Raw genomic sequence first — 23,626 nt, 5'->3', positions numbered from 1 at the left:
CCGAAGGGATGCTTATTTCTGGCCTAATTTGGGCGGGCAAGGTGCCGAGGACTCGGACTGAGAGGGGGGGGGGGGGGGGGGGGGGATGCTTCGAGGGGGAGGGGGGGGGGGCTGCTAAACTAGCTGTATTATCACTGGGCTGCCAATGTGGGTAAGGTGTTGGGGTTGCGCGGAGATCCAGGGGCTATCTGGGTTCAGATGGAGTCTGGGGCATGTCGAGAGGACAAGTTTGGGGGCCATCGGCAATGGCTCCACCTCCACTGGCGCCGGCAACGTGGCTCGACGAGCCCAGTGGTGGCTTCCGTCTTCAAGCTTTGGAGGCAACTCCGCCAGCGTTTTAAATTGGGGGCTCCCATTTGGGCTGACCACCTGCCCGGGCCAGGCAAGGCTGCATGCCACATGTGGGGGAAAGAGAGGTGGTTGAAGAGAGCGGGCATCATTATCTGCAAGAGCGGTTTGCCAGCCCTGGAGGAGAAATTTGGCTGTCAGCGTTGGACATGTTTCGGTACGTCCAGGCCTGGAGCTGTGTGAAGAGGGTGTTCCCGGGTTGTCGGGTGAAGCTGCCATCATCCTCACTGAAGAGGGGTGGGCACGGTGGAGGTTGGCAGTGCCACCAATTTCTTCGCTGTGGTTAGGGGGATTTGGTGGAATCTCTGCATCTTGGGAAGGCCAAATAAATCATGAGGGAGGCGACTGGAGGGGTCAATTGGCGTTTGTATCTTATTTCAGAGAGTTGGTCACTGTTAGCTGCTAAAAGGGGGGGGTGGGAGGGGGTATAAAATGAGGCACGGGGGAGGGCTGAATAATTGGGCGGGGTGGGGGGGTGGTTGTTCCCTGTTGAAGGGTCGTTTTGGGGGTTCTGGTTCTTTGTGGGTCTTCAAGTACTTCTTGTAATTTTGTATAAAATGTTAAAACGTTCATAAAAACAAATTTCAATAAGACCTTCCCTTCAAAGTGTTGTCTTCTGTTACCGTGACCCTTGAAAGGACCGTCAACTTGCTGATTTGTATATTTTGGGGAGTTTTATGAGCATTAATATGGGACGGCTGCAACACTGAGCAGTCGAGGGAGAGATGTGAGACGGAACAACATCAATAAACTCTCAGCAAGGAAAAGTGACGTGTCTTGGTTTCGACTTCACTAACTGGCTTGGAACTGACTTACACTTTGTGCCCCTGTTAATAAAGCCTCGTGAGACTGTGTTTATTAACCGCGCTCTCTCTCAACCTGTCCTGCCACCGTCAATGATCGATACACATATATCCCCAGGCCCCACTGCTTCCGCAACGCCCCCCTTTAGAATTGAACCCTTTATTTTATATTGTCTCTACGCGTCCCTCCCACCAAAATGAATCACTTCACATTTCTCCGAGTTAAACTGTATCTGCCACTTGCCTGCCCACTCCACCAACTTGTCTGCGTCCTTTTCAAGTTCGACAATCTCCTCTGCTCAAATAATATTCTGCCTTTTCCTTCTCCCAACCACATTGGCCCATTGAGTCTGCTCCGCCATTCAATCATGGCTGATATTTTTCTCATCCCCATTCTCCCCATAACCCCTGATCCCCTTATTAATCAAGAACCTCTGCTCTTGCCCCTCGCCCTCTGCTCCTTGGTTCCATTCCCTCGTATGTTTTGTTGTGAATGTGTGTGTGTATCCACATGAATGTGGGTGTGCTTGTGAGTGAGTGTGTGTATGCATGTCTGTGTGTGTATTTGTACTTTTGAGTGTTTCTCTGAGTGTTTCCACTTGTAGGAAAATCTAGAAGCAGAGGACAACTGGGGCGACCCTTTAAAACAGAGATGAGGAGGGATTTCTTCAGCCAGAGGGTGGTGAATCTGTGGAACTCTGCCGCAGAAGGCTGTGGAGGCCAAATCACTGAGTGTCTTTAAGACAGAGATAGATAGGTTCTTGATTAATAAGGGGATCAGGGGTTATGGGGAGAATGGGGATGAGAAAAATATCAGCCATGATTGAATGGCGGAGCAGACTCAATGGGCCGAGTGGCCTCATTCTGCTCCTATATCTTATGGTCTTATGCATACCTCCCAGGAGCGGAATATCGATCCCGTGAGACCCCCGTCGCTTCCACTGTTGCCAAACAGGTCGTCGGTACAGACGTCACAGTTGGATTTTCCCGCCCAGGACCACACGGGGATGAAGAAGGTGTCATCTTCAGTGACGTTCCTAATCTCGCTCTCCAGGAACAGGAGGAAGAGTCTGTGCCAGACGGGGAAGGCGGTGGAACGATGGGCAAAGTGGAGTTGGTTGGCCTGGTTCAGGGTCTTGGAGGTGAGGTAGTGAACCCAGTTGGCCACGTTGAAGGCGGTGGCGCGTTGGAAGCTCCTCCTGGAGTTTGGGACGGAGCTCTCGCTCACATAGATTGAGTAGCGTTTGCTGAGCGTGACCTTGGACTTGTGGAGGGCGTTGACGAAACGCTGCCGCTCGGCTGCGTTCATGTCCGCCAGGTCGCGACGGACAACCACGCGGCTTTTCTGGCAGCCCTTGCCTTGCCAGCCGTACTGGCACTCGCCGCAGTCCGGGCCCCCGTAGTTGCCCTTGCAGACGCACAGGCGATGGAAGAAATAGCTCGGCCAGCGGACGCGGAAGTCTACTGTCCCCGCCTCCGCACGCTCGTCTACCACCTGCTGGCACGTCCCGCGCCCCGAGTCTTTGCCGCACGGCGAGCCGTCACCCCAGAAGACGGGGCAGCACTCGCCGGAATCCAGATTCACGTCATTGGCGCACTGGATGGGGATCTGTGCTTGGGCAGACCCCTGGAGCAGCAGCACACACACCAGCTCCAACGCCTGGGCCATTGAGTTAGAGAGCCTGGAATCGCTGTGTCCAGTGGGCACTGTGAGCTGCTGCTGCCCATCCCACCGGCTTTATATTACAGTACCTCCTTGCCACCTTCCCATGATCCCAGTTATTGCTTAGCCAGCCCCAGAGATTAGCATCAAGGATGTCTTGGCATGCAGCAAGAATATCCTGCTTGGCAGAATTTACTACCCCTAGTATCCCCATTTCTCTCTCCTGGACAAGGTTATTGCTGAGTAAGTGCTGCTTCATAGCCCTGTCGATGACCCCTTCCATCACTTTGCTGATGATGGAGAGAGACTGATGGGTTCGAATTGGCCAAGTTGGATTTGTCCTGTTTCTTGTGGGCAGGACATACTTGGGCAAATCCCACATTGCCGGGTAGATGCCAGTGTTGCAGCTGTACTGGAACAGCTTGGCTAGGGGTGCGGCAAGTTCTGGAGCACAAGTCTTCAGTCCAATTGACGGGATATTGCCAGACCCCAGAGTCTTTGCAGTATCCAGCGCCTTCAGCCATTTCTTGATATCACACGGTGTGAATCGTATTGGCTGAAGACTGGCACCTGTGATGCTGGGGACCTCCGGAGGAGACTCAGATGGAGATTGAATTGGGCGGCATGGTCGCACAGTGGTTAGCACAGTTGCTTCACAGCTCCAGGGTCGCAAGCTCAAATCCTGGCTTGGGTCACTGTCTGTGCGGAGTCTGCACGTTCTCCCTGTGTCTGCGTGGGTTTCCTCCGGGTGCCCCGGTTTCCTCCCACAGTCCAAAGATGTGCAGTTTAGGTGGATTGGCCATGCTAAATTGCCCCTTAATTGGAAAAAATTAATTGGATATTCTAAATTTAAAAAAAAAATTTAAGACTTCCAAGGCACTTTGTTCAAAACAAAGTTTATTATAAGAATGTAGTTAACATATATAAAACACAGCAAGAATTTGGCTTTGCAAGCAGGCCAGCAGCACGGTTCGATTCCCGTAACAGCCTCCCTGAACAGGCGCCGGAATGTGGCGACTAGGGGCTTTTCACAGTAACTTCATTTGAAGCCTACTTGTGACAATAAGTGATTTTCATTTCATTTCATTTTCATTTCATTTTCATTTCATCCCGCAGCCTCCTGTAGACTCCTGTAGCCTCCATCAGCCTCCAATAGCCTCATGTAGCCTCAAGTAGACTTCTGTAGCATCCTGTAGCCTCCTGTAGCCTCTTACAGCCTCCTGAAGCCTCCGACAGCCTCCTGTAGCCTTAGCTGACGGAAGGATATAACGGGTTGGGTAGATGGGCTGATCAGTGGCAAATGCAGTTCAATCCGGATATGTGTGAGGTGGTGGGCTTGGGCAGGACAAACGAGGCAAGGGGAATACAGGATAAATGGCAGGACCCTGGGAATAACCGAGGATCAGAGGGACATTGGTGTGCACGTACACCAGTCCCTTAAGGTAGCAGAGCAGGTGGATACAGTGGTTCAGAAGGCCTGTGGTAAACTTGTCTTTATTAGCCTAGGCGGAGAGTTTAAGAGCAGGGAGGTGGTGCTGGAACTGTATAAAACGTTGGTTAGGCCACAGCGAGAGTATTGTGTGCCGTTCTGGAATCCTTATTATAGGAGGGATGTGGTAGCCACTGGAAAGGGTGCAGAGGGGATTTACCAGGATGTTGCCTGGGATGGAGAGTGTTAGTTATGAAGAGAGACTTGGAGCAGAAGAGACTGAGGGGGGACAGGATTGAGATGTATAAAATTATGAGGGGCATAGATAGAGTAGACAGGAAGTAACTTTTCCCCTTGGTGGAGGGATCAATGACCAGGGGGGCAGAGATTGAAGGTGAGGGGCAGGAGGTTTAGAGGGGATGTGAGGGAAAAACCATTTCACCCAGAGGGGGGTGGGAGTCTGGAACTCGCTGCCTGAAAGGGGGGTGGAGGCAGAGACCCTCAGAACATTTCAGAAGGATTTAGAGATGCGCTTGCGACCCCGGGGCAGACACGGCTATGGGACAAGTGCTGGGAAATGTTATTAGAATGGTTAGGAGGTTGTTTTTCACCGGAGCAGATTCGATGGGCAGAAGGGTCTTTTCTGTGTTCTATGACACACACACCCACACACACACCACAATCCTGACTGGGAAATACCCACCCAGCTTTGTATCCTCACAGCTTACACTCCCACCCAGCTTTGTATCCTCCTCACAGCTTACACTCCCACCCAGCTTTGTATCCTCCTCACAGCTTACACTCCCACCCAGCTTTGTATCCTCACAGCTTACACTCCCACCCAGCTTTGTATCCTCACAGCTTACACTCCCACCCAGCTTTGTATCCTCACAGCTTACACTCCCACCCAGCTCTGTATCCTCCTCACAGCTTACACTCCCACCCAGCTTTGTATCTTCACAGTTTACACTCCCACCCAGCTTTGTATCCACACAGCTTACACTCCCACCCAGCTTTGTATCCCCCTCATAGATTACACTCCCACCCAGCTTTGTATCCTCACAGCTTACACTCCCTCCCAGCTTTGTATCCTCACAGCTTACACTCCCACCCAGCTTTGTATCCTCACAGCTTACACTCCCTCCCAGCTTTGTATCCCCCTCATAGATTACACTCCCACCCAGCTTTGTATCCCCCTCATAGATTACACTCCCACCCAGCTTTGTATCCTCACAGCTTACACTCCCTCCCAGCTTTGTATCCCCCTCATAGATTACACTCCCACCCAGCTTTGTATCCTCACAGCTTACACTCCCACCCAGCTTTGTATCCCCCTCACAGCTTACACTCCCACCCAGCTTTGTATCCTCACAGCTTACACTCCCACCCAGCTTTGTATCCTCACAGCTTACACTCCCACCCAGCTTTGTATCCTCCTCACAGCTTACACTCCCACCCAGCTTTGTATCCTCACAGCTTACACTCCCACCCAGCTTTGTATCCTCCTCACAGCTTACACTCCCTCCCAGCTTTGTATCCCCCTCACAGCTTACACTCCCACCCAGCTTTGTATCCACCTCACAGCTTACACTCCCACCCAGCTTTGTAGCCTCCTCACAGCTTACACTCCCACCCAGCTTTGTATCCTCCTCACAGCTTACACTCCCACCCAGCTTTGTATCCTCACAGCTTACACTCCCACCCAGCTTTGTATCCTCCTCACAGATTACACTCCCACCCAGCTTTGTATCCTCACAGCTTACACTCCCACCCAGCTTTGTATCCTCACAGCTTACACTCCCACCCAGCTTTGTATCCTCCTCACAGATTACACTCCCACCCAGCTTTGTATCCTCACAGCTTACACTCCCACCCAGCTTTGTATCCCCCTCACAGCTTACACTCCCACCCAGCTTTGTATCCTCACAGCTTACACTCCCACCCAGCTTTGTATCCTCCTCACAGCTTACACTCCCACCCAGCTTTGTATCCTCCTCACAGCTTACACTCCCACCCAGCTTTGTATCCTCACAGCTTACACTCCCACCCAGCTTTGTATCCTCCTCACAGCTTACACTCCCACCCAGCTTTGTATCCTCACAGCTTAGACTCCCACCCAGCTTTGTATCCACCTCACAGCTTACACTCCCACCCAGCTTTGTATCCTCACAGCTTACACTCCCACCCAGCTTTGTAGCCTCCTCACAGCTTACACTCCCACCCAGCTTTGTATCCTCCTCACAGCTTACACTCCCACCCAGCTTTGTATCCTCCTCACAGCTTACACTCCCACCCAGCTTTGTATCCTCACAGCTTACACTCCCACCCAGCTTTGTATCCCCCTCACAGCTTACACTCCCACCCAGCTTTGTATCCTCACAGCTTACACTCCCACCCAGTTTTGTATCCTCACAGCTTAGACTCCCACCCAGCTTTGTGCCCTCACAGCTTACACTCCCACCCAGCTTTGTATCCTCACAGCTTACACTCCCTCCCAGTTTTGTATCCTCACAGCTTACACTCCCACCCAGCTTTGTATCCTCACAGCTTACACTTCCACCCAGCTTTGTATCCTCCTCACAGCTTACACTCCCACCCAGCTTTGTATCCCCCTCACAGCTTACACTCCCACCCAGCTCTGTATCCTCCTCACAGCTTACACTCCCACCCAGCTTTGTATCCTCACAGCTTACACTCCCACCCAGCTTTGTATCCTCCTCACAGCTTACACTCCCACCCAGCTTTGTATCCTCACAGCTTACACTCCCACCCAGCTTTGTATCCTCACAGCTTACACTCCCACCCAGCTTTGTATCCCCCTCACAGCTTACACTCCCACCCAGCTTTGTATCCTCACAGCTTACACTCCCACCCAGCTTTGTATCCCCCTTACAGCTTACAGTCCCACCCAGCTTTGTATCCTCCTCACAGCTTACACTCCCACTCAGCTTTGTATCCTCACAGCTTACACTCCCACCCAGCTTTGTATCCTCACAGCTTACACTCCCACCCAGCTTTGTATCCTCACAGCTTACACTCCCACCCAGCTTTGTATCCTCACAGCTTACACTCCCACCCAGCTTTGTATCCTCCTCACAGCTTACACTCCCACCCAGCTTTGTATCCTCACAGCTTACACTCCCACCCAGCTTTGTATCCTCACAGCTTACACTCCCACCCAGCTTTGTATCCTCACAGCTTACACTCCCACCCAGCTTTGTATCCTCACAGCTTACACTCCCACCCAGCTTTGTATCCTCACAGCTTACACTCCCACCCAGCTTTGTATCCTCCTCACAGCTTACACTCCCACCCAGCTTTGTATCCTCCTCACAGCTTACACTCCCACCCAGCTTTGTATCCTCCTCACAGCTTACACTCCCACCCAGCTTTGTATCCTCACAGCTTACACTCCCACCCAGCTTTGTATCCTCACAGCTTACACTCCCACCCAGCTTTGTATCCTCCTCACAGCTTACACTCCCACCCAGCTTTGTATCCTCACAGCTTACACTCCCACCCAGCTTTGTATCCTCACAGCTTACACTCCCACCCAGCTTTGTATCCTCACAGCTTACACTCCCACCCAGCTTTGTATCCTCCTCACAGCTTACACTCCCACCCAGCTTTGTATCCTCCTCACAGCTTACACTCCCACCCAGCTTTGTATCCTCACAGCTTACACTCCCACCCAGCTTTGTATCCTCCTCACAGCTTACACTCCCACCCAGCTTTGTATCCTCCTCACAGCTTACACTCCCACCCAGCTTTGTATCCTCACAGCTTACACTCCCACCCAGCTTTGTATCCCCCTCACAGCTTACACTCCCACCCAGCTTTGTATCCTCCTCACAGCTTACACTCCCACCCAGCTTTGTATCCTCACAGCTTACACTCCCACCCAGCTTTGTATCCTCACAGCTTACACTCCCACCCAGCTTTGTATCCTCACAGCTTACACTCCCACCCAGCTTTGTATCCTCACAGCTTACACTCCCACCCAGCTTTGTATCCTCCTCACAGCTTACACTCCCACCCAGCTTTGTATCCTCCTCACAGCTTACACTCCCACCCAGCTTTGTGCCCTCACAGCTTACACTCCCACCCAGCTTTGTATCCTCCTCACAGCTTACACTCCCACCCAGCTTTGTATCCTCCTCACAGCTTACACTCCCACCCAGCTTTGTATCCTCACAGCTTACACTCCCACCCAGCTTTGTATCCCCCTCACAGCTTACACTCCCACCCAGCTTTGTATCCTCACAGCTTACACTCCCACCCAGCTTTGTATCCTCACAGCTTACACTCCCACCCAGCTTTGTATCCTCCTCACAGCTTACACTCCCACCCAGCTTTGTATCCTCCTCACAGCTTACACTCCCACCCAGCTTTGTATCCTCACAGCTTACACTCCCACCCAGCTTTGTATCCTCCTCACAGCTTACACTCCCACCCAGCTTTGTATCCTCCTCACAGCTTACACTCCCACCCAGCTTTGTGCCCTCACAGCTTACACTCCCACCCAGCTTTGTATCCTCCTCACAGCTTACACTCCCACCCAGCTTTGTGCCCTCACAGCTTACACTCCCACCCAGCTTTGTATCCTCACAGCTTACACTCCCACCCAGCTTTGTGCCCTCACAGCTTACACTCCCACCCAGCTTTGTATCCCACTCACAGCTTACACTCCCACCCAGCTCTGTATCCCCCTCACAGCTTACACTCCCACCCAGCTTTGTGCCCTCACAGCTTACACTTCCACCCAGCTTTGTATCCTCCTCACAGCTTACACTCCCACCCAGCTTTGTGCCCTCACAGCTTACACTTCCACCCAGCTTTGTATCCCACTCACAGCTTACACTCCCACCCAGCTTTGTATCCTCCTCACAGCTTACACTCCCACCCAGCTTTGTGCCCTCACAGCTTACACTTCCACCCAGCTTTGTATCCTCCTCACAGCTTACACTCCCACCCAGCTTTGTATCCTCCTCACAGCTTACACTCCCACCCAGCTTTGTATCCTCACAGCTTACACTCCCACCCAGCTTTGTATCCCCCTTACAGCTTACACTCCCACCCAGCTTTGTATCCTCCTCACAGCTTACACTCCCACCCAGCTTTGTATCCTCACAGCTTACACTCCCACCCAGCTTTGTATCCCCCTTACAGCTTACACTCCCACCCAGCTTTGTATCCCCCTTACAGCTTACACTCCCACCCAGCTTTGTATCCTCCTCACAGCTTACACTCCCACCCAGCTTTGTATCCCCCTCACAGCTTACACTCCCACCCAGCTTTGTATCCTCACAGCTTACACTCCCACCCAGCTTTGTATCCTCCTCACAGCTTACACTCCCACCCAGCTTTGTATCCTCACAGCTTACACTCCCACCCAGCTTTGTATCCTCACAGCTTGCACTCCCACCCAGCTTTGTATCCTCCTCACAGCTTACACTCCCACTCAGCTTTGTATCCTCACAGCTTACACTCCCACCCAGCTTTGTATCCTCACAGCTTACACTCCCACCCAGCTTTGTATCCTCCTCACAGCTTACACTCCCACCCAGCTTTGTATCCTCACAGCTTACACCCCCACCCAGCTTTGTATTCCCCTCACAGCTTACACTCCCACCCAGCTTTGTATCCTCACAGCTTACACTCCCACCCAGCTTGGTATCCTCCTCACAGCTTACACTCCCACCCAGCTTTGTATCCTCCTCACAGCTTACACTCCCACCCAGCTCTGTATCCTCACAGCTTACACTCCCACCCAGCTTTGTATCCTCACAGCTTACACTCCCACCCAGCTTTGTATCCTCACAGCTTACACTCCCACCCAGCTTTGTATCCTCACAGCTTACACTCCCACCCAGCTTTGTATCCTCACAGCTTACACTCCCACCCAGCTTTGTATCCTCACAGCTTACACTCCCACCCAGCTTTGTATCCTCACAGCTTACACTCCCACCCAGCTTTGTATCCTCCTCACAGCTTACACTCCCACCCAGCTTTGTATCCCCCTCACAGCTTACACTCCCACCCAGCTTTGTATCCTCACAGCTTACACTCCCACCCAGCTTTGTGCCCTCACAGCTTACACTCCCACCCAGCTTTGTATCCTCCTCACAGCTTACACTCCCTCCCAGCTTTGTATCCTCCTCACAGCTTACACTCCCACCCAGCTTTGTATCCTCACAGCTTACACTCCCTCCCAGCTTTGTATCCCCCTCACAGCTTACACTCCCACCCAGCTTTGTATCCCCCTCACAGCTTACACTCCCACCCAGCTTTGTATCCACCTCACAGCTTACACTCCCACCCAGCTTTGTATCCCCCTCACAGCTTACACTCCCACCCAGCTTTGTATCCTCACAGCTTACACTCCCACCCAGCTTTGTATCCTCCTCACAGCTTACACTCCCACCCAGCTTTGTATCCACCTCACAGCTTACACTCCCACCCAGCTTTGTATCCTCACAGCTTACACTCCCACCCAGCTTTGTATCCTCACAGCTTACACTCCCACCCAGCTTTGTATCCTCACAGCTTACACTCCCACCCATCTTTGTATCCTCACAGCTTACACTCCCACCCAGCTTTGTATCCCCCCCACAGCTTACACTCCCACCCAGCTTTGTATCCTCACAGCTTACACTCCCACCCAGCTTTGTATCCTCCTCACAGCTTACACTCCCACCCAGCTTTGTATCCCCCTCACAGCTTACACTCCCACCCAGCTTTGTATCCTCCTCACAGCTTACACTCCCACCCAGCTTTGTATCCCCCTTACAGCTTACAGTCCCACCCAGCTTTGTATCCTCCTCACAGCTTACACTCCCACCCAGCTTTGTATCCCCCTCACAGCTTACACTCCCACTCAGCTTTGTATCCTCACAGCTTACACTCCCACCCAGCTTTGTATCCTCACAGCTTACACTCCCACCCAGCTTTGTATCCTCCTCCCAGCTTACACTCCCACCCAGCTTTGTATCCTCCTCACAGCTTACACCCCCACCCAGCTTTGTATCCTCCTCACAGCTTACACTCCCACCCAGCTTTGTATCCTCCTCACAGCTTACACCCCCACCCAGCTTTGTATCCTCCTCACAGCTTACACTCCCACCCAGCTTTGTATCCTCCTCACAGCTTACACTCCCACCCAGCTTTGTATCCTCACAGCTTACACTCCCACCCAGCTTTGCATCCTCCTCACAGCTTACACTCCCACCCAGCTTTGTATCCCCCTCACAGCTTACACTCCCACCCAGCTTTGTATCCTCCTCACAGCTTACACTCCCACCCAGCTTTGTATCCTCCTCACAGCTTACACCCCCACCCAGCTTTGTATCCTCCTCACAGCTTACACTCCCACCCAGCTCTGTATCCTCCTCACAGCTTACACTCCCACCCAGCTTTGTATCCTCCTCACAGCTTACACTCCCACCCAGCTTTGTATCCTCCTCACAGCTTACACTCCCACCCAGCTTTGTATCCTCACAGCTTACACTCCCACCCAGCTTTGTATCCTCACAGTTTACACTCCCACCCAGCTTTGTATCCTCACAGTTTACACTCCCACCCAGCTTTGTATCTTCCTCACAGCTTACACTCCCACCCAGCTTTGTATCCCCCTCACAGCTTACACTCCCACCCAGCTTTGTATCCCCCTCACAGCTTACACTCCCACCCAGCTTTGTATCCTCACAGCTTACACTCCCACCCAGCTTTGTATCCTCCTCACAGCTTACACTCCCACCCAGCTTTGTATCCTCCTCACAGCTTACACTCCCACCCAGCTTTGTATCCCCCTCACAGCTTACACTCCCACCCAGCTTTGTATCCTCACAGCTTACACTCCCACCCAGCTTTATATCCCCCTCACAGCTTACACTCCCACACAGCTTTGTATCTTCCTCACAGCTTACACTCCCACCCAGCTTTGTATCCCCCTCACAGCTTACACTCCCACCCAGCTTTGTATCCTCCTCACAGCTTACACTCCCACCCAGCTTTGTATCCTCACAGCTTACACTCCCACCCAGCTTTGTATCCCCACAGCTTACACTCCCACCCAGCTTTGTATCCCCCTCACAGCTTACACTCCCACCCAGCTTTGTATTCCCCTCACAGCTTACACTCCCACCCAGCTTTGTATCCCCACAGCTTACACTCCCACCCAGCTTTGTATCCCCACAGCTTACACTCCCACCCAGCTTTGTATCCTCACAGCTTACACTCCCACCCAGCTCTGTATCCTCCTCACAGCTTACACTCCCACCCAGCTCTGTATCCTCCTCACAGTTTACACTCCCACCCAGCTTTGTATCCTCACAGCTTACACTCCCACCCAGCTTTGTATCCTCACAGCTTACACTCCCACCCAGCTTTGTATCCCCCTCACAGCTTACACTCCCACCCAGCTTTGTATCCTCCTCACAGTTTACACTCCCACCCAGCTTTGTATCCTCACAGCTTACACTCCCACCCAGCTTTGTATCCCCCTCACAGCTTACACTCCCACCCAGCTTTGTATCCCCCTCACAGCTTACACTCCCACCCAGCTTTGTATCCTCCTCACAGTTTACACTCCCACCCAGCTTTGTATCCTCACAGCTTACACTCCCACCCAGCTTTGTATCCCCCTCATAGATTACACTCCCACCCAGCTTTGAATCCTCACAGCTTACACTCCCACCCAGCTTTGTATCCCCCTCATAGATTACACTCCCACCCAGCTTTGAATCCTCACAGCTTACACTCCCACCCAGCTTTGAATCCTCACAGCTTACACTCCCACCCAGCTTTGAATCCTCACAGCTTACACTCCCACCCAGCTTTGTATCCTCACAGCTTACACTCCCACCCAGCTTTGTATCCTCACAGTTTACACTCCCACCCAGCTTTGTATCCTCACAGCTTACACTCCCACCCAGCTTTGTATCCTCACAGCTTACACTCCCACCCAGCTTTGTATCCTCACAGTTTACACTCCCACCCAGCTTTGTATCCTCACAGTTTACACTCCCACCCAGCTTTGTATCTTCCTCACAGCTTACACTCCCACCCAGCTTTGTATCCCCCTCACAGCTTACACTCCCACCCAGCTTTGTATCCCCCTCACAGCTTACACTCCCACCCAGCTCTGTATCCTCCTCACAGCTTACACTCCCACCCAGCTTTGTATCCTCACAGCTTACACTCCCACCCAGCTTTGTATCCTCCTCACAGCTTACACTCCCACCCAGCTTTGTATCCTCCTCACAGCTTACACTCCCACCCAGCTTTGTATCCCCCTCACAGCTTACACTCCCACCCAGCTTGTATCCTCACAGCTTACACTCCCACCCAGCTTTGTATCTTCCTCACAGCTTACACTCCCACCCAGCTTTGTATCCCCCTCACAGCTTACACTCCCACCCAGCTTTGTATCCTCCTCACAGCTTACACTCCCACCCAGCTTTGTATCCTCACAGCTTACACTCCCACCCAGCTTTGTATCCCCACAGCTTACACTCCCACCCAGCTTTGTATCCCCCTCACAGCTTACACTCCCACCCAGCTTTGTATTCCCCTCACAGCTTACACTCCCACCCAGCTTTGTATCCCCACAGCTTACACTCCCACCCAGCTTTGTATCCCCACAGCTTACACTCCCACCCAGCTTTGTATCCTCACAGCTTACACTCCCACCCAGCTCTGTATCCTCCTCACAGCTTACACTCCCACCCAGCTTTGTATCCTCCTCACAGCTTACACTCCCACCCAGCTCTGTATCCTCCTCACAGTTTACACTCCCACCCAGCTTTGTATCCTCACAGCTTACACTCCCACCCAGCTTTGTATCCTCACAGCTTACACTCCCACCCAGCTTTGTATCCCCCTCACAGCTTACACTCCCACCCAGCTTTGTATCCTCCTCACAGTTTACACTCCCACCCAGCTTTGTATCCTCACAGCTTACACTCCCACCCAGCTTTGTATCCCCCTCACAGCTTACACTCCCACCCAGCTTTGTATCCCCCTCACAGCTTACACTCCCACCCAGCTTTGTATCCTCCTCACAGTTTACACTCCCACCCAGCTTTGTATCCTCACAGCTTACACTCCCACCCAGCTTTGTATCCCCCTCATAGATTACACTCCCACCCAGCTTTGAATCCTCACAGCTTACACTCCCACCCAGCTTTGTATCCCCCTCATAGATTACACTCCCACCCAGCTTTGAATCCTCACAGCTTACACTCCCACCCAGCTTTGAATCCTCACAGCTTACACTCCCACCCAGCTTTGAATCCTCACAGCTTACACTCCCACCCAGCTTTGTATCCTCACAGCTTACACTCCCACCCAGCTTTGTATCCTCACAGTTTACACTCCCACCCAGCTTTGTATCCTCACAGCTTACACTCCCACCCAGCTTTGTATCCTCACAGCTTACACTCCCACCCAGCTCTGTAGCCTCCTCACAGCTTACACTCCCACCCAGCTTTGTATCCTCACAGCTTACACTCCCACCCAGCTTTGTATCCTCACAGCTTACACTCCCACCCAGCTCTGTAGCCTCCTCACAGCTTACACTCCCACCCAGCTTTGTATCCTCACAGCTTACATTCCCACCCAGCTTTGTATCCTCACAGCTTACACTCCCACCCAGCTTTGTATCCTCACAGCTTACATTCCCACCCAGCTTTGTATCCTCACAGCTTACACTCCCACCCAGCTTTGTATCCTCCTCACAGCTTACACTCCCACCCAGCTTTGTATCCTCACAGCTTACACTCCCACCCAGCTTTGTATCCTCCTCACAGCTTACACTCCAACCCTGCTTTGTATCCTCACAGCTTACACTCCCACCCTGCTTTGTATCCTCACAGCTTACACTCCCACCCAGCTTTGTATCCTCCCCACAGCTTACACTCCCACCCAGCTTTGTATCCCCCTCACAGCTTACACTCCCACCCAGCTTTGTATCCTCCTCACAGCTTACACTCCCACCCAGCTTTGTATCCTCACAGCTTACACTCCCACCCAGCTTTGTATCCTCACAGTTTACACTTCCACCCAGCTCCGTATCCTCACAGCTTACACTCCCACCCAGCTTTGTATCCCACTCACAGCTTACACTCCCACCCAGCTTTGTATCCTCACAGCTTACACTCCCACCCAGCTTTGTATCCCCCTCACAGCTTACACTCCCACCCAGCTTTGTATCCTCACAGCTTACACTCCCACCCAGCTCTGTATCCTCCTCACAGCTTACACTCCCACCCAGCTTTGTATCCCCCTCACAGCTTACACCCACCCAGCTTTGTATCCTCACATCTTATACTCCCACCCAGCTCTGTATCCTCACAGCTTACACTCCCACCCAGCTCTGTATCCTCCTCACAGCTTACACTCCCACCCAGCTCTGTATCCTCACAGCTTACACTCCCACCCAGCTTTGTATCCTCCTCACAGCTTACACTCCCACCCAGCTTTGTATCCTCACAGCTTACACTCCCACCCAGCTTTGTATCCTCCTCACAGCTTACACTCCCACCCAGCTTTGTATCCTCCTCACACCTTACACTCCCACCCAGCTTTGTATCCCCCTCACAGCTTACACCCACCCAGCTTTGTATCCTCACAGCTTACACTCCCACCCAGCTTTGTATCCTCACAGCTTACACTCCCACCCAGCTTTGTATCCTCCTCACAGCTTACACTCCCACCCAGCTTTGTATCCCCCTCACAGCTTACACCCACCCAGCTTTGTATCCTCACAGCTTACACTCCCACCCAGCTTTGCATCCTCACAGTTTACACTCCCACCCAGCTTTGTATCCTCCTCACAGCTTACACTCCCACCCAGCTTTGTATCCTCCTCACAGCTTACACTCCCACCCAGCTTTGTATCCTCACAGCTTACACTCCCACCCAACTTTGTATCCTCACAGCTTACACTCCCACCCAGCTTTGTATCCTCACAGCTTACACTCCCACCCAGCTCTGTATCCTCCTCACAGCTTACACTCCCACCCAGCTTTGTATCCTCCTCACAGCTTACACTCCCACCCAGCTTTGTATCCACCTCACAGCTTACACTCCCACCCAGCTTTGTCTCCTCACAGCTTACACTCCCACCCAGCTTTGTATCCTCACAGCTTACACTCCCACCCAGCTTTGTATCCTCCTCACAGCTTACACTCCCACCCAGCTTTGTATCCTCACAGCTTACACTCCCACCCAGCTTTGTATCCTCACAGCTTACACTCCCACCCAGCTTTGTATCCTCACAGCTTACACTCCCACCCAGCTTTGTATCCTCACAGCTTACACTCCCACCCAGCTTTGTATCCCCCTCACAGCTTACACTCCCACCCAGCTTTGTATCCTCACAGCTTACTCCCACCCAGCTTTGTATCCTCACAGCTTACACTCCCACCCAGCTTTGTATCCTCCTCACAGCTTACACTCCCACCCAGCTTTGTATCCTCACAGCTTACACTCACACCCAGCTTTGTATCCTCCTCACAGCTTACACTCCCACCCAGCTTTGTATCCTCCTCACAGCTTACACTCCCACCCAACTTTGTATCCTCACAGCTTACACTCCCACCCAGCTTTGTATCCCCCTCACAGCTTACACTCCCACCCAACTTTGTATCCTCACAGCTTACACTCCCACCCAGCTCTGTATCCCCCTCACAGCTTACACTCCCACCCAACTTTGTATCCTCACAGCTTACACTCCCACCCAGCTCTGTATCCCCCTCACAGCTTACACTCCCACCCAGCTTTGTATCCCCCTCACAGCTTACACTCCCACCCAGCTTTGTATCCCCCTCACAGCTTACACTCCCACCCAACTTTGTATCCTCACAGCTTACACTCCCACCCAGCTTTGTATCCCCCTCACAGCTTACACTCCCACCCAACTTTGTATCCTCACAGCTTACACTCCCACCCAGATCTGTATCCCCCTCACAGCTTACACTCCCACCCAGCTTTGTATCCCCCTCACAGCTTACACTCCCACCCAGCTTTGTATCCTCACAGCTTACACTCCCACCCAGCTTTGTATCCTCACAGCTTACACTCCCACCCAGCTTTGTATCCCCCTCACAGCTTACACTCCCACCCAACTTTGTATCCTCACAGCTTACACTCCCACCCAGCTTTGTATCCTCACAGCTTACACTCCCACCCAGCTTTGTATCCTCCTCACAGCTTACACTCCCACCCAGCTTTGTATCCTCCTCACAGCTTACATTCCCAACTCAAATGGACTTATCGAACACTGTTCCATGTCCTAAATGCCAAGTCAACTCTGTTTTGTCACGTTGGTGTTAAGGAAGAACCCAGTTATTCCCATGGTACACTGCAGGTTACCTCCTGCTGGGGCAGCTTAATCAGCTCATTAATTCCTTGTTTTCTCTCCCCCACTATCACAAAACATCCGGGTTATTTCTCCAGCTCTTGGGAATTGTTCGGGCATGTCAGGAATTTTTCAAGATCAAATCCAAAATGGACCCCACTAGCTCTCTGCCTGCCTTGATCAAAATGCTTGGAGGGACAGAGAGAGAGACAGAGAGAGAAAGACAGAGAGACAGAGAGAGAGAGAGAAACAGAGAGTGAGACAAAGAGTGAGAGAGAGACAGTGAGAGAGAGAGACAGCGAGAGAGACAGATAGAGAGAGAGAGACAGAGACAGAGAGACACAAAGAGAGAGAGAGACAGAGAGAGACAGAGAGAGGGAAACAGAGACAAAGAGAGAGCAGGACAGAGAGAGATAGACAGAGACAAGAGAGACAGAGATATGCAGAGAGACAGCGAGACAGATACAGAGAGAGACAGAGAGAGAGAGACAGAGAGAGAGAGAAAGAGACAGAGAGAGACAGAGATAGACAGAGAAAGAGACAGACAGGGAGCGACACAAAGAGAGAGAGAGAGACAGAGAGAAACACAGAGGTAGAGAGGGACAGAGAGAGAGGGACAGAGAAAGCGAGAGAGAGCGAGAGAGAGAGAGACAGAGACAGAGAGAGCAAGAGAGAGAGAGAGGGTGTGAAAAGGAGAGAGAAAGAGAGAGTGAGACAGAGAGGTTAATTGGCATAGATACACAACAGGAAATAAAGCCTTGGGTGGAGAGTGGCTGGTGTGGGGTTATGGGGAGAGAGAGAGACAAAGAGGGTGAGCAGGAAGTTGGAATGGAGGCAGAGAGAGAGCATGAGTGAGAGGTTGGAGAGAGAAAGAGAGCGCGCAAGAGAGTCAGAGAGGGTAAGCATTTGTAGTGGAGAGAGAAAGAGACTGGAATGGAGATGAGAGCGAGAGAAAGAGAGCGAGCGTTTGGAGTGGAAACAGAGAGAGAGGTTGGATTGAGACGAGAGTGTTCCACTATCCTGGGCTCGTGTGCAGTGAATTCCTCCCTCACATGCCCTGAATACACAAAACAAGTGAATTAACCAGTAATTCTTATAAATTTCCCCAAATCTTTGTTCCTTGGCTGCCCAATAATTGGAGTCAAGAGGTGTGTGAGTTGAAGACAATTGCCGTTTATTTGTAACCGAAACCATGATGAAATATGCAGTAAATACAGCTGAATAACAACAAGCTAATAGCTGACTCCCCCTTTAAGTCTCCCACCCTCTACACACACACACACAAGACAGACAGACACAGAGGGCGTGGAAAGGGTGAAAATATGTAAGGATTATGGTCAAAAAATCAGAGACTTTTCTTCAGATGGTAGTTGCTGTCGTGACTTCTTCATAGCGCACGTGACGATCACAGTCTTTGTGTCCTCCAACCTTGCCCCAAGCCCAAACCTCATCGGAAGGGGTGTTGAGTACAAGAGTCGGCAGGTCATGTTACAGTCGTATAGGACTTTGGTTCGGCCACATTTGGAATACTGCGTGCAGTTCTGGTCGCCACATTACCAGAAGGATGTGGATGCTTTGGAGAGGGTGCAGAGGAGGTTCACCAGGATGTTGCCTGGTATGGAGGGCGCTAGCTATGAAGAAAGGTTGAGTAGATTAGGATTGTTTTCATTAGAAAGACGGAGGTTGAGGGGGGACCTCATTGAGGTCTACAAAATCATGAGAGGTATGGACAGGGTGGATAGCAAGAAGCTTTTTCCCAGAGTGGGGGACTCAATTACTAGGGGCCACGAGTTCAAGGTGAGAGGGGAAAAGTTTAAGAGAGATATGCGTGGAACATTCTTAACGCAGAGGGAGATGGGAGCCTGGAACGCATTGCCCAGGAAGGTGGTAGAGGCGGGCATGATAGTGTAATTTAAGATGTGTCTGCACAGATACATGAATGGGCAGGGAGCAGAGGGGTACAGATACTTAGAAAATAGTTGACAGTTTTAGATAGAGGATCTGGATCGGCGCAGGCTTGGAGGGCCGAAGGGCCTGTTCCTGTGCTGTCATTTTTCTTTGTTCTTTGTTCAAATGTTGCTTCCGAGCCTTGACTGTTCTGGAGCAAGAATTGGTCGCTTCCCATCAGCCTGCTCTGCACAGAACGAGTGGATCAGATTCTGGTCCTTTCCTGGGCAGCCTGGAATGGTTCTTCTGCGTGAAGCGTCATCCTGGCTCTGCCTCATCAGTGACAGCCTTTCCTGGAGGAATTCGCAGTGGGGAAAGGATAATGGCCCTCTGTCCCATCGCCACCTGTTACCAGGAACAGCACAGCCTTTGGGTCAATTCATTGTCCGTCAGCCAAATCAATCAAACTGAGCCCCGGCCAATCTCATTGGTGTTCGTCATTCCACCACACTAGACCAATCCGGCTCCGGCTTCTGCTCAAATTAAAGGCAACGGCCATTTTGCCTCAAGACACAGGTCCATAAATCATCCACGGATCAAAAATGGAACGGCGGACAGAAAAGAAAGTGGAAATGAGCGGAATTAACAGGAAGGACCCTTTACAGAAAACGAGAGCAAGCGAGAGGTCAGCGTGGAGAGAGAGAGAGAGTGAGAGAGAGAGAGAGAGAGCGAGCGAGAGGTCAGAGTGGAGAGAGAGAGAGAGAGAGAGAGAGGTCAGAGTGGAGAGAGAGAGAGAGTGAGAGAGAGAGAGAGCGAGCGAGAGGTCGGAGCGGAGAGAGAGAGAGAGAGAGTAAGAGAGAGCGAGAGAGCAGCGTGGAGAGAGAGTGAGAGAGAGAGAGCGAGCGAGAGGTCAGAGTGGAGAGAGAGAGTGAGAGCGAGCGCGAGAGCAGTTGGAGTGGAGACAGGGAGACAGGACGAGCCATTCAAATGGAGGGAGAGAAAGATGGGAGAGAGCAAGTTTGATAGTGGTGGAGACAGTGAGAGATAGAGAAAGAGAGGGAGTGAGAGGTTGGAGTGGAGAGGGAGAGAGAGGTTGTAGAGAGGAAGGTTAGAGAGAGAGAGGTAATAGAGAGAGAGGGGGGTTAGAGAGAGAGAGATTAGAGAGAGAGGTTAAAGAGAGTGAGGGCTTAGAGAGAGAGAGGTTAGAGAGAGAGTTTAAAGAAAGAGATTAGAGAGGCTGAAGAGAGTACGGTTAGAGAGAGAGAGGTTAGAGAGAGAGAGGTTAGAGAGAGAGAGGTTAAAGAGAGAGAGATTAGATTGGATTGGATTTGTTTATTGTCACGTGTACCGAGGTACAGTGAAAAGTATTTTTCTGCGTGCAGCTCAACAGATCATTGAGCACATGGGAAGAAAAGGGAATAAAAGAAAATACATAATAGGGCAACACAGGGTACACAATGTAACTACATAAGCACCGACATCGGATGAAGCATACAGGGTGTAGTGTTAATCAGGTCAGTCCATAAGAGGGTCATTTAGGAGTCTGGTGACAGCGGGGAAGAAGCTGTTTTTGAGTCTGTTAGTGCGTGTTCTCAGACTTCTGAATCTCCTGCCCGATGGAAGAAGTTGGAAGAGTGAGTAAGCCGGGTGGGAGGGATCCTTGATTATGCTGCCCGCTTTCCCCAGGCAGCGGGAGGTGTAGATGGAGTCAATGGATGGGAGGCAGGTTCGTGTGAGGGACTGGGCGGTATTCACGACTCTCTGTAGTTCCTTGCGGTCCTGGGCCGAGCAGTTGCCATACCAGGCTGTGATGCAGCCCGATAGGATGCTTTCTATGGTGCATCTGTAAAAGTTGGTAAGGGTTAATGTGGACATGCCGAATTTCCTTAGTTTCCTGAGGAAGTATAGGCGCTGTTGTGCTTTCTTGGTGATAGCATCGACGTGGGTGGACCAGGACAGAGTTTTGGAGATGTGTACCCCAACGAATTTGAAACTGCTAACCATCTCCACCTCGGCCCCGTTGATGCTGACAGGGGTGTGTACAGTACTTTGCTTCCTGAAGTCAATGATCAGTTCTTTAGTTTTGCTGGCATTGAGGGAGAGATTGTTGTCGTTACACCACTCCACTAGGTTCTCTATCTCCCTCCTGTATTCTGAATAATTGTTATTCGAGATCCGGCCCACTATGGTCGTATCGTCAGCAAACCTGTAGATGGAGTTGGAACCAAGTTTTGCCACGCAGTCGTGTGTGTACAGGGAGTAGAGTAGGGGGCTAAGTACGCAGCCTTGTGGGGCCCCGGTATTGAGGACTATTATGGAGGAGGTGTTGGTGTTCATTCTTACTGATTGTGGTCTGTTGGTCAGAAAATCGAGGATCCATTTGCGAATTGGACAGTCAAGTCCTAGGTTTTGGAGCTTTGATATGAGCTTGGCTGGGATTATGGTGTTGAAGGCGGAGCTGTAGTCAATAAATAGGAGTCTGATGGAGGAGTCCTTGTTTTCGAGATGCTCTAGGGATGAGTGTAGGGCCAGGGAAATGGCGTCTGATGTAGAGAGAGAGGTTAGAGAGAGAGGTTAGAGAGAGAGAGTTTAAAGAGAGAGGTTAGAGAGAGAGAGTTTAAAGAGAGAGGTTAGAGAGAGAGAGAGAGCAGTTAGAGAGTGAATGGTTAGAGAGAGCGTGGTTAGAGAGAGAGTGGTTAGAGATAGAGAGAGAGGTAACAGAGAGAGTGGTTAGAGAGAGAGAGGTTAGAGAGAGAGGTGAGAGAGCAGTTAGAGAGTGAATGGTTAGAGAGAGCACGTTTAGACAGAGAGTGGTTAGAGATAGAGAGAGAGGTAACAGAGAGAGTGGCTAGAGAGAGAGGTTAGAGACAGAGGTGAAAGAGCAATTAGAGAGTGAATGGTTAGAGAGAGCGCGGTTAGACAGAGAGTGGTTAGAGATAGAGAGAGAGAGAAAACAGGGAGAGTGGTTAGAGAGAGGTTAGAGAGAGAGGTCACAGAGAAAGGTTAGAGAGAGAGGTTACAGAGAGAGGTTAGAGAGAGAGGTTACAGAGAGAGGTTAGAGAGAGAGGTTACAGAGAAAGGTAAGAGAGAGTGGTTACAGAGTGAGGTTACAGAGATGTTATGGAAAGATGTTAGAGAGATTTTGAAAGAGAGAGGTGTTAGAGAGAAAGGTTGAAGAGAGAGATTGAGACGAAGAGAGATTGAGGGGCATTTAGAGAGAGTGATATAGATAGAGAGAGGTTAGAGAGAGAAAGGTTAGAGAGTTTGAGTGAGAGAGAGGTTAGAGAGAGGGATTGAGAGATATTTATAGAGATGTAGAGAGAGATTAGAGCGACAAAGGTTAGAGAGAGAGATTGAGAGTGAGGAAGAGAGAGGGGGGTCAGAGGGAGAGACAGCGACAGAGAGGGATTAAATGGAGAGAGACAGAGATATGTGTGAGAGAGAGAGAGAGATTAGAGGGAGGGGGTTAAAGGCAGAGAGAGAGGTTAGAGAGACAGAGGTTGGAGAGGGTGCGGTTAGAGAGGGTGGTTCGAGAGAGAGTGGTTAGACAGAGAGAGGGGTTAGAGAGAGAGAGACGTTAGAGAGAGAAAGGTCAGAGGGGCATAGGTTGGAGAGAGAGAGGTTAAAGAGAGCGGTTCGAGAGAGAGTTAGAGAGACAGAAGTTGGAAAGAGAGAGGTTAAAGAGAGAGAGGTTAGAGAGGGAGAGAGGTTAAAGAGAGAGAGGTTAGAGAGGGAGAGAGGTTAGAGAGAGAAAGGTCAGAGAGACAGAGGTTGGAGAGAGAGAGGTTAAAGAGAGAGAGGTTAGAGAGGGAGAGAGGTTAAAGAGAGAGAGGTTAGAGAGGGAGAGAGGTTAGAGAGAGAAAGGTCAGAGAGACAGAAGTTGGAAAGAGAGAGGTTAAAGAGAGAGAGGTTAGAGAGGGAGAGAGGTTAAAGAGAGAGAGGTTAGAGAGGGAGAGAGGTTAGGGAGAGAAAGGTCAGAGAGACAGAGGTTGGAGAGAGAGAGGTTAAAGAGAGAGAGGTTAGAGAGGGAGAGAGGTTAAAGAGAGAGAGGTTAGAGAGGGAGAGAGGTTAGAGAGAGAAAGGTCAGAGAGACAGAAGTTGGAAAGAGAGAGAGGTTAAAGAGAGAGGTTAGAGAG

The 23,626-nt window shown here is 51.3% G+C and overlaps 1 protein-coding gene across 1 annotated transcript; it reads right to left on the bottom strand.

Moving 5' to 3' along the window:
* Positions 1–2,028: 2,028 nt before the first annotated feature.
* On the bottom strand, positions 2,029–2,820 carry LOC119954797 (tyrosinase-like). Its single transcript, XM_038780340.1, has one exon. The coding sequence runs from the start codon at positions 2,818–2,820 to the stop codon at positions 2,029–2,031; it is 792 nt and encodes a 263-aa protein (XP_038636268.1).
* Between the last annotated feature and the right edge of the window lie 20,806 nt (positions 2,821–23,626).

This window comes from Scyliorhinus canicula, chromosome 20, assembly GCF_902713615.1.
Source record: "Scyliorhinus canicula chromosome 20, sScyCan1.1, whole genome shotgun sequence".
Taxonomy (NCBI): Eukaryota; Metazoa; Chordata; class Chondrichthyes; order Carcharhiniformes; family Scyliorhinidae; genus Scyliorhinus; species Scyliorhinus canicula.
Note: the sequence above shows the minus strand (reverse complement) of the source record. Positions and strands in the feature narration are given on the sequence as shown.

Coding starts and splice junctions, on each gene's coding strand:
- LOC119954797 (XM_038780340.1), bottom strand. CDS start 2,820: ATGGCCCAGGCGTTGGAGCTGGTGTGTGTGCTGCTGCTCCAGGGGTCT.